Here is a 17,119-nt window from a genome sequence, read left to right on the forward strand (position 1 = left end):
GAACCCCATGGGTCAAGGAGGAGACAGGGAGTCAATTTGCAGTCTATCCACAAGACGTTTATAAAGAAGGCTGAAGCTGTTTTGTGAGTACAGTCATTTTATTTTACACATTGGAATCAGAGACACCAAGAGCTTAGGGGAGAATTGTCTATCACTCCGGGGGTGGGACTTCACTGCAATCAAATGTGAGATTGCAAAGCTCCCAGAGACAGTGAAGCCAGCAGGCATACTGCTTGCAAAGCAGCTAAAATGGCAAAAAGTGCAGCACCCAGGTATTTTCTCACATCTTCAGGCAGGTTTTGCAGTCTGTGCTGAAATGCATTCTGCCTTTGGATATCCTGATGCCAGCACCCAAGTAAAACCAACTTGAGCCCAAGTCACATCTGATTTAGGTTTTGTTCCGATATGGGGGAAGAGGGGAACTACCTCCTGTGGGAGAAAACTACATGATGGTCATTACCTGGGAGAGATTAAAAAAAAATTTAATCTAGTGCAGTAGAAATAAAGAGTGACAGAAAGCAGCAAAAATTATATTACTCATATAATAGCTCATTTGGGGATTTTGTATGGTGTTTTCTGGGGATGATGAACTCTTGGTATGGTTAAGCTCTGAGGCTGTTACGATTTTTCCCTGTGTGCTTTCTATGCTAAGGAGCTGGGGAGGAGTGCCACTGTGTCTGTCTATCTCTGTGGTGAACAGGATGGTCATTAATGACCATGCATAGAACAGTAGGATGGCTGTATCCTAGGGGAAATCAATTTTCTGCAGAGAGCTAGGCTTGTAAAGAGTAGAAAATTTCCACTGAAGGGAAGGAGGGGAAAGGGAGACAAAATTGGCAGAACAGGGATTAAAAAATATAAAGGCTTCAAAAGTGAGGGAAGACTCAAAAGGCTTTCTGTCCAAGGTGTTTTTTTTCCCCTGTCAAAATTGAGCAGGTCTTGAACATACTAATCTTAGAGATTGGAGAGAAAACAGCCTTTGGGAGAAGGTCTGGGATGGGGGTCATGGGGAGACTGGGGAGAAGACTGGGGTTTAGACAAATGGTGATTCTTTTTTAAATTGTGATTGTCTTTTAGAGGGAGAACAAACATGCATAACTGAATCACTACTGTGCATTTCACTTCCTGAGAAGCCTCTGTATTACACATATATATTGCCTCTATATTGCTTCTGGGTTTTAGAGCCATGCAGTGAAACCTGGAACCAGGTTAGAGCCAGCTGAGGTAGCTCCGGGCTCTCCTGCAAAACTGTTGTGACTGTGGTGTGGATGGGTCCTTATGTTCCACACCATGTGCAGGTACAGTTTGGAGTTCAGACTAGGGTCTGAATTCACATTTGTGTCTCTTTGAATCAGTTTCACTGCAGTGCTGAGTGTCTCTCTCAACTTTGGGTGGCCCAGTGGCTATGAAAGTCCTCCCCCATACTGTAATGCTTCACTGTCTTCATTTCTGTGGATTTCCTGCTACTCAAACCTTGCTACTCCAACCTTGCTCTTCCCTTTGCAGAGCTGGAGAAAGCCTGCTTTCCCTAGGATGCTATCATTTTACTCTCATAACTTAATAGATCTTGAAAAAACTATTTCACAGGGGAGTTACGGGAACTAAGCTGTAACTGGTGTTAAATATCATCATTCAGATAATAGCACTAAGAGGAGTCAATTTGCTTAGACTTTTAAAAGTATGTTTGTATGTTTATGTATCTTAAAAATGTAAGCAGACATAAATCTTTGCATCTCAAACAAGAGGATGATTCTTTTCTTATTCTGCTCAATATTAAAGGCTAAACCAGAGATAAGATAACATACCCATAAACATGGGAGCTTGAACAAAGAAGCTGTTGTCCTAAGAATGTGGGAATAAAAAAAGAAACTGAAGTCTGATCTTAGGAAATTGTCTTACAAAATAGAATGTTGCATGTAGAGTAACATCTAATGGCTCTCAGAAATTGCAAACAGGGCAAATCCACAGGTCTTTCTCTTGATCTCTGTGGTCTCTGGAGCAAGCCCAAATAAAGCGAAGGGCAAAGGCATATGGGAAATGAATAGCTGGAGCAGACCTTTTTTGCTTTGGCTTCTTATTCAAGATATTGGTCTTTTGAGAACTTCCTTTCTTGAACGGCAGAAAGGGAAAGGGTCGGAAACTCCCATGGTCTGAGTAAGTGGGAGGAAAGAGTGCAAGAACTGTTGATGAATAAGATGTTTCAGAAATGCATAAATATATGGTCTTATACTGAAAGTACTTGGTTGATGAAAGATGGCTATTGGGTGCATTCAGGATTGTCGAGGATATGAATTCATTTGTTCATAGTTTTAAATATCTGCAGGCTATAGTTCTATTTCTTGTAGATTGTATCTTTGACTCCATGAAGAATGACTGTGACCTTTTTACATTGATTTTATGCTTTCACTGCATCTGATGGGATGTTCAAAATGCAGTCAACTTGCTGCTATAGGTGATTGTTGTAAATTTTATTTTATTAATTTTAAACCCAGCATAATTGGCAGATTATATTTTGGCTGCTGGACTGTAATTTATCCATATAGGATATACTTGTTCTTTATGTGTATGATAGCCGTAGTAAAGTGAGGGGTGTCAGCACTGGGGTTTTCATTTACCTTTAAATCCACCTCTTTTTATAAGGTGGGGAATAGATCGCAGGGTGGATTTGTTCATTGCTATTATTTTATTTACTTTTTTTTGTTTTTCTCAGGGTTGTTTTCTGGGACACAAACCATGCAACTGTCAAACAGTGTTTTCACCCTAGCTGAGGATGTTCTCTAATATTTGATGAAGATGTAGCCCTTGGTGTTGTCAGCCCTCAAAATCTTATTGCAAGGTTCACAATGTTTGTTTCTTAAACCCTGAGTTCCTTAGGCATGTGATAAGGCAGGGATCTCAGCTTTCAATTGTTATAAAAACGAATGGTTTCTTTCCTTCATGGCTGTAAAGAGAAGCGTGAAAATACAACCCAAGTCTATCACAAAGGCTTGAAATAAATGTGCAAAATAAAGGGACGTCTCAAATTTGTATTTTATTTTTAATACCAAAAGTTAATTTCATAACCTTTTTTGTGCATTAGAGAGCAACCAGAATTGTCACTACTATGATCCTTGGCCAGTTTCAGGAAGACTTGCGGATTTATCCCAGTGAATCGCAGTTCTCTCTCTCTCGAAGTATGCCCAATACTCAGAATGAGATCTCAGTTTTTCCATGAGTATCTTTATATGGTTTGAGCATTGTATCTTATTTAATTAGTTTATTTGAAGGTGCCTGAAGCCAGTAGTATACAAAAGTCTGTTCTTGAGGGTTCCCAAGCAACTGAAGCTAATTTGCTTCCAAATACAGCATTACTGGTCAGATTTCAAAATGTGCTCACTGTGTTTTTCAGTAAGTCTTTTGTTCCTGGGGTAAAATTTTTCAGCAGAAACATAAAATATTTGAATTCTTGTGCCTTCCTCTAGATTTGCCCATGTATATTTCAAAAAGGAAAGGCTACAATGCATGTTTCTCTTAATTGCTCTCCATCTAGGGTTCTGCCTAACAGGATCAACCAAGTGTCCTTTTAAGGACAGAGGACACTTTATATACTTTAAGTATATAAAGAGTGTATTTATTTAGTGAATCCCATGGCTTATCTCATCCTTTCGTGGTCCATGTTGGCTGTTTTTGGGTGCAAGCTGAGCCACAGCAGAGCACAGCGATTGCCAGTGTTGCATTTTCTTCCGTAAGACACAACCAAGGTGTCCAGTGAAAGCAGCTGGCAAAAAGTGTCAGTTTTTGGTTGACTGAAATTTTGTTTGTCTTAGTCTCAAAAGTGCTGACTGATGAGCAGAAAACTACAGGGCATGCTAATTATGCCATACAACCTGCCCCTTGCAGTTATCTTAAAATGTAACTTCAGCACTCAAAGACATGAGGCAATTGCCACATCAGTGTAAATTAGGGCAGTTCCTTTGACCCAGAAGAAGGGTACCACATTTCTGGAAATGAAGAGTCTGATCCAAAGCACAGTTTTTAACAAGCTTTTCCTCTCCAGAGATATTTACCTGCCTGGCATAGCAAGGCTAATTGTGTTCATCCGTCTTTGGACAATAAAGAATGAAGAATTATTTATATAATAGACAAGGACTCTAAACTAAATATCTTTTTAAACCTGTAAAAGTGTTTTTGTATAAGGTGAGCCTTCACTTGATGCTGCATTCACTTGCAAGTTTTTAATGCATTTTGAAAACATAAAAAAATTAACATGATTCATAAATTACGTAACTGTATTGCACGTGAGGCAGCTTCACCTAGTTTGAATTTAGTTGTTAACAAAGCTATCACTCAAGAGAAGATTTTGGAGAATACCTGTCTGGGAGTTGTGGTGAGTTACTAGCCAGAACAGATGCGGCCTGTTAAAATTAACTAGTGTAGTAGTTACAGGTCTTGCACTGAGGAAAGCAAAGCACTGGCTGATTGGAAACGTGCACTTTTATATCCTGTGTTCATCTGTTTACTGTGTTGGGGTGGTAGGGAGGACTTCCCACACCAAACAAGCACATTAATTTATGAGCCTACAAATATAATTTGATTTTGAGAAGCATGGGTCGTCCTGCTTAAGTTCAACATGCCTGAAATTGTACATGTGTGTGAGCATTTTAAAAACATGGTGAACAAATACCTCATCAAATCTGTTTTCAGATACTCACCTGAGCCTGTTTTTATGTTAGAGTTGTACAAATAAATGGACGAAAAAATCTTTGCTTTTATAAATATTCTTGAGGGAGTTAAAGTTCATAGAAACTCAAAAGCAGAGCTATTCTGTCCCAATTCTGGGTAAGCAGTGTGAACTTTTGTCCACGTAATTATAAAAACCCAAATCCATGCTCTTGTTTTTTCTCCTTGAAAATTCCAGGCAGAAAAAATGTGCTTCTCTGTGCCACTGTTGTCAAAGTTCAGCCTTTGGAAAATGAATACAACTGTGACATTCCAGCCCTGGAAATAAAAGGATTAAAATAAATGTATTGAAGAAAAAGAATAATTTCTGTGATGCAGTTCTTGAAATATGTATTTTGAAATGTAAAAATCTGTAGTAACAGTTCCTCTGAAAACTACATTGTTTGCAAAGACATCCAAAGTACCTGGATTTTTCTAATTTGTAAATAGTGAAATGAGAGCTCCGTGAACTCAAGAAGTCTCACTCACACATTTGGTTCAAATGGCCTCTGTGTGAACCCTATAAAGTGCTTTAGCTTTAAATTATCAGTTTGAGTTCATGGTCTCTGGTGGTTAGCTGGAGTTCTTGTTTTTATCTGTAATTCCTTTTCTTTTTAATTCCTCTTCTTTTTCTTGACTATTATTAGAGAGGAACCATCTGATTGAGGCATGGATATTTTACAATATGCTGCAGTCATTGAATTCTTTTAAGAGTAAATTGTTTTAGTGAAATGTCAGAAAACCTGCACAAACTGAATGCTCAGAGTTCCACTGAATAATGAGGCTATTGTAAAATGATTGAATACTTTAGAGATTAATATCATGGTATGCTGGCATGCTGGTGCTGTATACCAACTGTAGTTTAACAATGAATCTTCCATAAGTAAGCAAGACTGTGAGTGAGAAATCAGATACAAGAAAGCATAGCATGCTAGAACATACAAAGTAAATAAATTCTGCACACAGGAATGATATGTTGGGGGTGTTATTTCCACAGTATCTAAGATAATTTAATTGTTGGATAGAGAAAATTCTGCAAGTTTGAAGATGTGCTTAATTTTTTCTTCCAATGCTGATGAGCAATGTCTTTATAACAGAGAAAATAAGGTTTGGATTTTTTTAAGTCCATTGCCCTTTGAAAATTAGGGTATGCCTGGCATTATCATTTGTGACAGGCTACAGTAAATCACACCTCATTCTGTGAAGGGTTTCAGATCCCTGAACTGGCTTCCCAGTAACGCATCCTATCATTATACAGAAAATTTAGCATCACTGCTAAGTGTCTGCAAACAAAAGTTGCATTTTATTTTTTAAGACATCTGAATTCTTGAAAACATGGAATAATTAGTAATTGAAGATTTAATGATGGCCCAGAAGAAGGACTGAAGTGTACTGCATGAAATCATAGTTATTAATCTGAGCATGAATTTTGTTTTCCATACTTAATTTAGCAACTGTAGAATATTTTGCTAATTAATTATTAACACTGGTTATTTGTCATGGCAGAACTGTGAGAGAAAAACATAGCTTTCTGTCAAAGCAAAAATATAAATGTCATAATTTAAATTTAAATATGATATACAATAATGTAATCAATTTTTAAATAGTCTTAAATAGCTTCAATATTCAAACACACAGATTTAATATGAATATGATACATAGCACTAATTAAGAATAAACAGCATTTAGAATAAAAACTGCAGCTAATAGCCAAGTGTCATTCCTGCAACAAACTGAGGAAAAACAGTGTAAAATGTCAGGCTTTTATAGAGAGTGCCACACTAGTAAGTGGCATTTTATTCTGTCTTGGGTATCAAGGGTGTGACAAATCTGTAGCCTTATTATAAACACTGTGAATAGGATTTGAGGTTGTACCTACTGAAAGCAATGGAAAAGACTGCCTTTGATTTCTGCAAGTGTTGGATTAAACCACTTAATTTCATTTACATGCTGACAAAAAATTTCTTTTTCTGATTTTTGGCAAGGAAAGGAACAAAGCTACAGGAAAAGCTACCTTTGAACTACTAAAGTGATATACTTCTTGCAGATCTGAAAGTTCAATAAACGCAGTGTCTGTTTAAATTTCACTTACTTTAACTTCTGTTTTACCTGGTTTAATTTCCCAGATACTCAAAACAATTACAATAAGTCTTCAATCATGTACACTTTCATATGGCACTATTTTTCTGGAGGTGAAGATTCAAGTAATGTATAAGTATATAAATACAGGTTAGTTTAAATAGGAAGTATGACTGTCTCTTTATTGATAAATATCTACGTTGTCTTGTAAATACATTTCTAACTTGAACATGAGACACATCTGATGTTTTAGTGAGGGTGAAAGCAAGATGCATTCCTGGGCTTTAATAGCAGTAGATTTTGCAGAAACTGGAAAGGACTGTGGAGGGAATTTTTGGGTATAAGTGTTTTTTATATGCCTGTTTATTTACAATATTCTTTTCCTGCGGTTGTTGAAATTTTACAAGATACAAACTTCACTAAAACTGCCAAGTTTTACCTGTTCTTCAATAAAAGAGTACCAAAGGACCTAACACAGCTTTCCAGGGCTGTATTAGAGCCCTGTGATTTGAGATAAATGGTTCTTGCATCTTCTGAAAAACAGGATTTATGAATATGATCTGTAAATGCAATGTAAAGTAAGTAGCATGATCCGTAATCTGAAATAGGAGGAAAGAACCTCAAAGGTTAACATGGAGCTGTTATTCAATAGAATTGTAAGATCTTGGGTTTTATTTGTCTAAAGCAATAACAGTGTTTGTAGAAATGTGCATATAGTTATTTTATGGGTTTTGTAGCTTTTTCTTTCTTAGTTCTGAAAAATATATTTTCTGTGGGCATGGAATGATAGTGAATAATAGGCCCATTTATGAGTGAAATCACCACACCCTTGGTAGTAAATATCTGTACCAGAAGATGTTACTGAATATGCTTATGTTCTTTCAGGGGTTCATCAGCTTACTGGCTCTAAAAGAATCACTTCTTATACATGGTACAATATTCATTACTGTCTGCTTAAAACTAGGCTCCTAACTGTGTTGTTAAAAACAGAAATGCATGGTCTGAGTTTCAAAATTGCTGAGCTGCCCTTACAGAATCCAGTTCTAATGACTCAGGAACCCTTCTGAAAGTCCAGGGCTCTTTTAGATGTACAACCAAAGGATTTAAGAGTTTTTGTGGTGTTTCTGAAACCCTTGGACAAGTTGTTACTCTAAATTGTTTTACTAACTTCACAGAATATTCTGAGTTGGAGGGGACCCACAAGGATCATTAGAGTCCAACTCCTGGCCCTGCACAGGACAGCCCTGAGAATCACACCATGTGCTTTAGAGTGTCCAAATGCTTCCTAAACTCTGTCAGGCTTTGTGCTGTGACCATTTCCCTGGGCAGCCTGTTCAAGTGGCCCAACCATGCTCTGGGTTAAGAACCTTTTTCTAATATCCAACCTAAACCTCCCCTGACACAACTTCAAGCCATTCCCTTGGGTTCTGTCACTGGTCACCAGAGAGAAGAGATCAGATCTCTCTGATTTTCCTCATGAGGAAGTTGTAGACTGCCATGAGGTCTCCCCTCACTCTCCTCTTCTCCAAGCTGAACAGAGCAAGTGACATCAACCACTCCTCATAACGCTTCCCCTCTAGACCCTTCACCATCCTCGTGGCCCTCCTTTGGATGCTTTACATGTTTCTTATATTGTGGTGCCCAAAACTGCACACAGGAGTTGAGGTGAGACCAGTGCAGAGCAGAGTGGGACAATTGCCTACCTCGGCTGGCTGGCGATGCTTTGCCTGATGTCCCCCAGGACACAGTTGGCCCTCCTGGCTGCCAGGGCACTGCTGACTCATATTCAACTTGCCACTGACCAGGATCCCCAGGTCCCTTTCCATGGCCCTGCTTTCCAGCACCTCATTCCCCAGTCTGTACGTACATTCAGGGTTACCCCATCCCAGGTGCAGAATCTGGCACTTGCCCTTGTTAAAACTTCATACAAATAGTGATTGTTCAGCCCACTAATTTGTCAGCAGCTCTTCCCAATTTTGTATCGTCTGCAAACTTACATCCCTTCAAGTCCTGCATCCAAGTCATTTATGAAGATGTTGAAGAGAACAGGGCTTAAGATGGAGCCCTGTGGAACCCCACTAGTGACAGGTCTCCAGTCTGATGTTGTCCCATTCACTATTACCCTCTGTGCTCAACCCATGAGCACCCACTGCATAATGTGTTTATCCAGCTGTGTGCTGGAGACTTTGTCGAGAAGGATATTGTGAGAGGCAGTATCAAAAGTATTCTGTTTAGTGAAGGAATGATTTTTGTAAACATCACAGCCAGACTAAAGTAAGTAGAGAAGACAGAGCAGCCAGATGTTAAACTCTTAACGGAAGTACAGTCTTGTCAGTCTAGTACACCATAGGTTTGCTGCCAGTAGCTCCTTCTGTTTGTTCCCCAAGCCATGCACATAGTCTGTGAAAAGAAGAGGTGCTCTGAATGACATGTATTTTGTTGTTGTATTTTTGTGTGAATATAAGAGTGCCGTCTTAACTTATTTTTAATTTTTTTAAATTAAAAATAATATACAGGGAAAGGACAATAAAGTAAGTCAGTCTTTGTTAAGAGATAGCATAGTAATGTCTTGTATTTTGGGGAAAAAATACAAGCATTTAAAATGTCATGCAGTAAATTAAATGCCCAGAAATTATCATGCAAATGAAAAATTTTTTTGGAGTCATTTGCCTTTTTTATTTATTTGGATGTCATAAGTTCATGTGGCAGTGTATTATAGGAAAAGTGACTCTCCAAGAAATTCAGCAGGAGTTCCTTCTGTACTTTAGGTCTCCATAATGTGGACTTTTTTATTTTCTCCCAAAATCCATGATTTGCCTAATAGAGTCTGCTTTAAACAAAATAAACCCAGTTATGCTATTTAGATATAAATTCACAAGAATGAAAGAACCTCGGAGTTGCTTATCCAAATCCAATTACTGCTGGTCAAATTCATCCTAGTACAAAAGTTCTCAAGATAAAAGCATATAATACCTAAATGCCCAGAAGTGAAGACTTTTCAGTTGAGTGGATTGTGCTCTGAGCAATGCTTGAGGCCTTGAGTGAACCTGAATGCTGGGGATATAGTTATTAAGCTCTGAACTTGGAAATTACATGATAACTCCACTGGTTTAACTAAGGAAGGAAGAACTCTGTACACCGGTTACTTGAGTTTCAGTTCCAAGTTTCGTATGTATTTGAAGCATACAAGCAGTAACTGGAATTGGGAAAAATCCAGTGCAATGTGTTGTACATGCCTGTGCACCCGTTGCCTTGTAGGTGAGGATGGCAACGTGTATGCAGCACCAAGTTGGGCAAGTGGCCAGAGACCTATCCTGTCCTTTCTGACAGACATCTTAAGTTACAGGACTAGCTGTGGACAGCCTGAAGGATGGCTTGAAGTCCAGAATACGACGTACCTATCCTAGAGGCTTTTGTTTTCCATAACAACATGGAAAAGCCGAAAAGTTTGAGTGGCCCCAACTAGCCTGGCCTCTCAGGAAATCCCTTCTTTGACACAGCAGCTCCTGGTCACAGCTGTCCCTCAGCCAGCTTCTCACCTTGTCCTGTCAGCAGTCTAGTGGGTGGCACTTGGTTCCTCTGCCTTGAGCAGCTAGTCTCTAGCTGAATGTCACTTGCCTTCTAATCCTGTTTGCCCACTTGCCTTCCCTGTACCCCAGCTCCCCATAGGCAGAAGGAGAAATGGTTCAAATCCTTTGTTTGCTGTGAGACAGCAAATTCCCATCTGTTTAGGTTGTCTTGGGCACTCAAATGATACCACATTTTTTGAGTGGTATCAGTCACTGCTGAAGCATTTCCTTCAGGAACTATGTCCATTTTAACAGGAGTTTTCAAATAACTTCCTGGAAATGATGGGGTTTGAGCTTTGTCTGCAGTATAAGTGCCATCGACCGCCTGCCTGAAAGCTCTTGAAATGATTTATTGATACTGCAACTTTGATGTACGTTAAGGGCTCATTCTGCATTGCTTGCATCTTTCCTGAGTCTGCTGAGTAGTCTGAAAAGGTGGGGTGCCATGGGATGGGGCTCTCAAGAGTGATTTTTGACATAACTGTAGTCTGGACTGAACAGGGAGATTGTTTTCTCTTTGCACAGCACTGTGGGCTATTCCCTTAGTTCTACCTTCTGTGTGACATGGTGTGAGTTACTGCTGTTTGTAAGTGAAGAGTTTTTAAGTGACTTTTGTATTTTTAATAGTGGGTATCAGATGACTTGAAGAGTTTCACACTAAACTGATAAATACATGAGAAAGTAAAAATGTTTATGTTTGTAAGAAGGTATTTCCACCCCCAATTTAATCTTGGAATGTAAGAATGTAGGGGCTGGGTCAGATAGGAATTTGTTTCGGCAGCTGTGTAGGTATCCTGATGTTAAAAGAGGGACAACATGTGATGATGTTACTGTGGTATCTTCTCACAGTTCCTGGTAGTATGTGACTTCCAGGGCCACAAATGTGTCTTTGCTTTTAATTTCATGACAGATTTTCCATCCTAGAAGCCATACAATAGCTTTTTATAGTGGTGTGCTCTGTGGGGCATCAATGTGGGCTATGGCAATGAGTTCCACAACTAACTCTCCATTCTGAAACTTTCATTTTTTAAGTCTTATAATTATCTGGGCAGTCCTTATGTATTATGAGAATCAATGAAGACAACTAGTCACTATCTCACTGCATGGGTCCTTCTTTCATGAGGTGAATTCCTAGTCTGTGCAGTTGCTCCTAACATGGAAGGTCTTTCAAAATCTGACCACCTGGTTTTACATGAAAATTATTACATAGAAAAGTATTACGAGCATAATTGAATATAAATGATTGAGTGGGTTTCTAAAAGTACTTAAACAATTCTATTTGTGCTTATTATGCATTCAGATAACACTTCAGGAAGAGTGTCTGAAAATCTTTTGCATAGGAATTTCACTTCAGGTGCTCAATAGACACATTCTTGAGGTAACCATCTCACAGATTCACTTTGTCTACTTCCTTGGATAGTGTGATGCAGTAGATTATCCTTTATGATACAGCCATTATGTTGAAGGGTTGGTAATATGGCATTGAGATGAACTCAATTCTGTATTTATCCTTTTATGAACAGAAATTTTGATTCAAAATCTTTGAAACAGTACCTCCATGAACCATAACTCAGGAGGATATTAAGCGGTGCTCACACTTTTTCACAACAAGCAGACCATACTTGGTATTTTTTTTTACATTAGTCATATCGGTAGTTTGTAGGACACAGGTGTGCAGGCTGTTGAATTTTATAGTAGTTTCCATTTAAATATGAGAAAACAAGGGGTAGCTCTTGTGATGTACTTCATCATTATTTCTGTGAACACTCCCATTGAAGAATATATTTTTTGTACTTTTGAGCGAATCAAATCACAATTAAAACTCACACAAACAGAAAGCCAAACAACTTTGGAGAGGAGACAAAGCTTAATACTACTCTTGACATATGGGAAAAATATGACTACATTTGTACGAACAAAATACCTTCCCAATTTCATGCAGCACACAAATGAACATTCTTCATCAGAACTGATGTTCTGATTACTGTAGGATAATTACTTGAAATATTTTGTAAAACAGTGTCCAAATTAATTCCAATTATTTTCTTGTGGTATCACTCAAGGTTTGCAGCAGTACATTAAATCACCAACATATGGCTAATTGCCTATAACAGTGTTTGTTATTGTGGTGCCTCTTACCACTCTGATGTCTGTTTTTGCAACTGTGAAGGTGTGCACATAACTTTGCATGTGGGAGGTAAACATCTCCTGAACCAAACAGAATTTTGTGAGTAAAATCTCCACTGTAACTAAGTGTTTGCAGGATCACAGTATGTAGAAAATAACTCTGGGAAATCTGTAATAGAAGCAGTGGAACCACAATGCCTGTCTCTGCTGGCAAGAAATGTTAACTTCTAGCTCTCACGTGACTTGGATGAAACAACATATCAATTCATTAGGAGTGGCTGGACTGAAATGCGGGCTGGGTGTTAGTTTTTGTTGGCGGAAGTTTAGGTAGGGGTTGTGTTTTATTTGAGGTTGGTGTGGGTTAGCCACTGATTTTTGTTGGATTCTTTTTCCATATATCTGTCAGAGACCCATTACTGTACAAGATAGGCATGTTTTTGCATGTTTTTCATATATTTGATATCGAATCTAAATAAATCAAATAAATGAAGATGCACCACACAGTTCAAATTTCCTGCTGGGTAAGTTGGCCCACTGAATAGCCATAAATCACACTGCAAGAGAATTTAACTTTGCCTTCTTAAGAATGCTTTAAGATCTTAGAGGCCAAAATCAACTTCAGGTATTACCATGAAGAATTATAAAATTAAGTGGAACATAAGTGAGTATAGAGGCACCTATTCTGGAAAACACCTGAGGTTAGAAAAGCATGTGATCTCATGGTTAACATTAAATCTGTTATGTATTTGGTTCTAGTGGAGCCAGCTATGGCAGAATAAACTCACAACTACCTGCCCATGTACACGTCATGGTGCAGTGTACAATGGGTTATGCCTGCCTTCAGAGCACAAGATCCTGCTGGTCTACAGAGCCAGCAAAAAAAAAGGGCGTGGAGGGGGCTTAAGGGGAGGAAGGCTTGTATGACTTTTTTTGGTTCCTAACAGATGGCTGAATTGAGGCTCACTTAGTTTGCACAACTTGTTAATGCCTTTTGGTCAGTTTTCCCTCCTCCTCCTCACTGGTTTCAGACTGAAACAAAATAAAGCAAAGCATGTTTTTCCTCCTAAAAATGAAAGTCAAATGGAAACAAATGTTTTTGTGGGTTCTTAGGAAAAGGAAAAACAGTGAAATGGAAAGTCTCACTTTGCATCAGTCACTAAAACAGAGTAAAGAGAGATGGAGAGACAGTTCCCTTTATCTTAAGCTGAGTGGTTGCATGTCACTCACAGGCACAAAATTGACTCAAATCTTTGCTGGTATCGAAGAGTATGCTTAGGCAGGCTGTTCCCATTCTTTCCCACTGGTGCTATTCCCTCTTCATGAGATATTTTAAGTGTTTTCTGGTCCCGTACTAAAACTCAAGGGTCTGTTTTACCCTATGAGTTATAGTTTGGCTCTATGTCTTTTTTTTTTTTTTCCCCCAGAGCACTAGATTTCTTCCTAGTATATGTGTTATATGCGTGTAAAAATCACTATGTACTTTATTAAAAAATAATAACATGTACTTCTGTTTTTTGTTTTCTCCATAGGTATGGAAAAATTGTATCCACAAAGGCAATTCTTGACAAAAACACAAATCAGTGCAAAGGTACGTACAAGGTGTCCACCCTGCAAGTTCATTATCGGTTTGAATGATTGACTGGTGGCTTGACTGCCAAAGCTTTGGTTCCAACTGTGCAATCAACATAATGCACAGTATATTACAAACATATTTAATAACGCCAAAGCTTTGAGTTGTGCTTCCAGTAACATTGCTCATTAATTTTTTTCATTAACAAACAAAATGAAAATCACAAATCAGAACAAGTATTAAATTGCTTCGGCAGAAGAGTAAATTACCTTCTAACCACATAGTGCTGTCTGATTTGAATGATATCATCAGTGATGCAAATTGATTTCCTATATAAAGCTGAGAAACTTTTGGGCAAAGATTCCCAAGGAAAACCTGGTCTAATTTTTACATTTTTGTGAAGTCTTGTCTTATGCTAATGGAAGAAGAAAATATTCTTTATGACACAAATAGATCTACAAGTTTCAACACCAAGATATAAAAATAATTCCTCTTTCAGTTTTATGTTCTTAATTTTTCTGTGAATGTATGAAAACATTTTTTGGTGAAATATAAAGTTTAATGTGTGTCCATATAGCTATATTTGCTGAGATAAATATAGGCTAACATGTCTAGTAGTATCTCAGGACTACAATTGTTACTGCTTTATGAGTCTGCAGTGTCATCAAATCTATGGGGCAGAAGCTGTGCTTTAAGGTGACTATCACTTTACACTAGTGGTATACAGAATCCTTTTGGAGTAATAAGATCTACTAGAATGGGTTCTTCTGATAAGAAACACATTCTGGATAGCATTTCTATATGAGTTAGTAAAAAGAAAAGGCATTGCAGTTCAGGAATATCTCATGAGTGCCCAGATAAGTTGTGAAGAGAAGCAGCAGAGAAGACATTTCGGGAAATTATGAGATAGGGCAAAATCCTGCCATCTGTGCCAAAGCTGCTTTAGAAGTTTGTAGAAGTGTAGGACTTTATCTATTGCCTGTCAGAAACAGTATTCATTAGCTACTCAGGAGAAAAGTAAGTTGGAAGACTGCAATTCTAGTCTTAGAAAACACCACCCCAGTCAGTCATGGGCCATCATAGTAAGTTGCACTGCTATGCATTTGCTTTTGACTGAATGTGTGTTTCATTTCCTTGGGGCACTGTTCTACCACAATTCTGATAACATCAGTCTGTATTTCTTTGAATATCACAGCAGGAACAAGACCTGATTGTGTTTGGGTTTTGATGGATTTCTTGCTTTTTTTTTGGATTGCATTATAAAGGAATACCCTCGTGAGCAGAACTTCCTTTGTTCTCATTGCCAGTGGTAAACAAGGAAAGGAATAGATCTGTTTGTGAAATACAAAATGTGAAACACAAAGTGAAAAATATTGTGAAGAATATGAATGGTAGAATTTTAAGAAAGAAAAATGTTTGGATTTGGTGTTCTTCATATTGTAGTTAGCTTTGAGATTATCATAGTAGGAGCCATATAAGAGTGAGTTGGAATTTTGTAAAAATTTGCTTTCATGCTGTTGTATTACACTGTAGGGCAGAGATATCTATTTGTATTTTCAAAAATGGATCTTTATGACATAAGTGATGCCATTAAAAGATCATAAACATAATTGGATTTATTAACAGTATGCTTCATGGCATGAAAAGAATAGATGTTTTACTGCTTTAAATGCTGGGTACATTTCCTTTCTCTTTAGTAAGGCTGAAAAAAAAAAAAAAGCTTTCCAGGAACCCAAAGTGGAAGCAACCTGAAATGGTCAGAACCTGCCTTGGGGCAAGATCAGCTCTAACCCACTGCTGACGGGTATTTCTGTAACCTTTGCTCAAAGGCCTCCAGTGGTGGAGATTCCTCGAGCTCCTCAGGCAGTCTGTGATAACGCTCCCTCTTCTCACTTTAATGAAGCATTTCCTAATGTCTAACCCAAATCTCTCTTGATGCAATTTAAGTCTATTGCTTCTTTTCTTGTCCCCAGTGGACATGCAGAGCAGTTTATTCCTTCCCTTTTTGCAGCAAACATATATATTTGAAGACTGCTCCCCATCTGCCTTATCTTTTCTTTAGACTAACCACTAGTCCTTTAACTTTTTCCTTAAAGGCAATTTATTTAGATTTCTGATTATGTTGCACTTTGCTAGTCTGTCTCTAATTAGCTCGCTCCTTACTTTAAGACCCTGGAACTGGGCATAGGATTTCAGATGCCCTAAATCTTGTAATTTTAAATAGTATGGAGAGGTTATATCATTTGTCTTCTCTGTGATCACATGACTCTCCTCTTTGTTGATGTATACATATAAATAGCTGTATATTTTAAATATAGATACATTTGTGAGGCACAGGGTGTTGCATGAGAACAATGGTGCTGATTTATGCTAAGAGATTCTCTGCAACCCCCAGTTCTGTTATTCTTTACTCCAGCAGTGCTGCAAGCCAGGCATTCCATATTGTGTGCTCTGCGTTGTTGATTATTTCTTCCTAAAGCTAGAACTTTTAATTTGTCTGTAGTGAATTTTGTCCTATTTTTTTCTTGGCTATTGCTTAATTTACTAAGATCTGAGAATAATCTTAAGCCTACAGAGTGCTTGCAGCACTTACCCCTTTAGTATCCTCTTCACAGTTAATAAATGGTTTCTCTAATCCACTGGACAAGATAATGTGGAAAAGACTGAAAAATACCAGAAGACTTTTGAGGAAACGCTCTCAGTATATCAGGTAGTGCAACAGTGAGCCAGCCATTGAGCACTTCTTAAAATTGGATCTGCTTAGTTGTTTGACACCTACATCACAGCATTTTTCGGCTAGACCTTTTTTCTCCCATCTGCTCAAGTTATGAGAGAGAAGCAAGATTTACCTAAAATATGTAGTACTGAGCTATCTATAACACTCGTTATATACTTTTAGACAAAATTATGATATGACATTATTTACTCTTGCTCAGTCTATGCTGCATTGTACTAATCATGTGTTACCTTTGAGGGTCTGTGAATGGATTTATATGACTAATTGCTCTAAGATTTTCCAGAATTTGAAAGTATCTCTAACACACCAGAGTCTACATCCATTCCTTAAAAAAAATCC

At 38.0% G+C, this 17,119-nt stretch overlaps 1 protein-coding gene across 5 annotated transcripts in view; it reads left to right on the top strand.

Annotated features, from left to right (window-relative positions):
- Positions 1-17,119, top strand: part of RBMS3 (RNA binding motif single stranded interacting protein 3) — a 711,089-nt gene that overhangs the window by 375,739 nt on the left and 318,231 nt on the right. For all 5 annotated transcript variants that reach the window (XM_017817961.1, XM_017817959.1, XM_017817960.1 and 2 more), the window contains one exon: positions 14,003-14,061. In XM_017817961.1, the coding sequence (XP_017673450.1) occupies positions 14,003-14,061 (59 nt within the window). The remainder of the gene's footprint in view (positions 1-14,002; positions 14,062-17,119) is intronic.

The sequence above is a fragment of the Lepidothrix coronata genome, unplaced genomic scaffold (assembly GCF_001604755.1).
Source record: "Lepidothrix coronata isolate B3197 unplaced genomic scaffold, Lepidothrix_coronata-1.0 Scaffold64, whole genome shotgun sequence".
Classification (NCBI taxonomy): domain Eukaryota; kingdom Metazoa; phylum Chordata; class Aves; order Passeriformes; family Pipridae; genus Lepidothrix; species Lepidothrix coronata.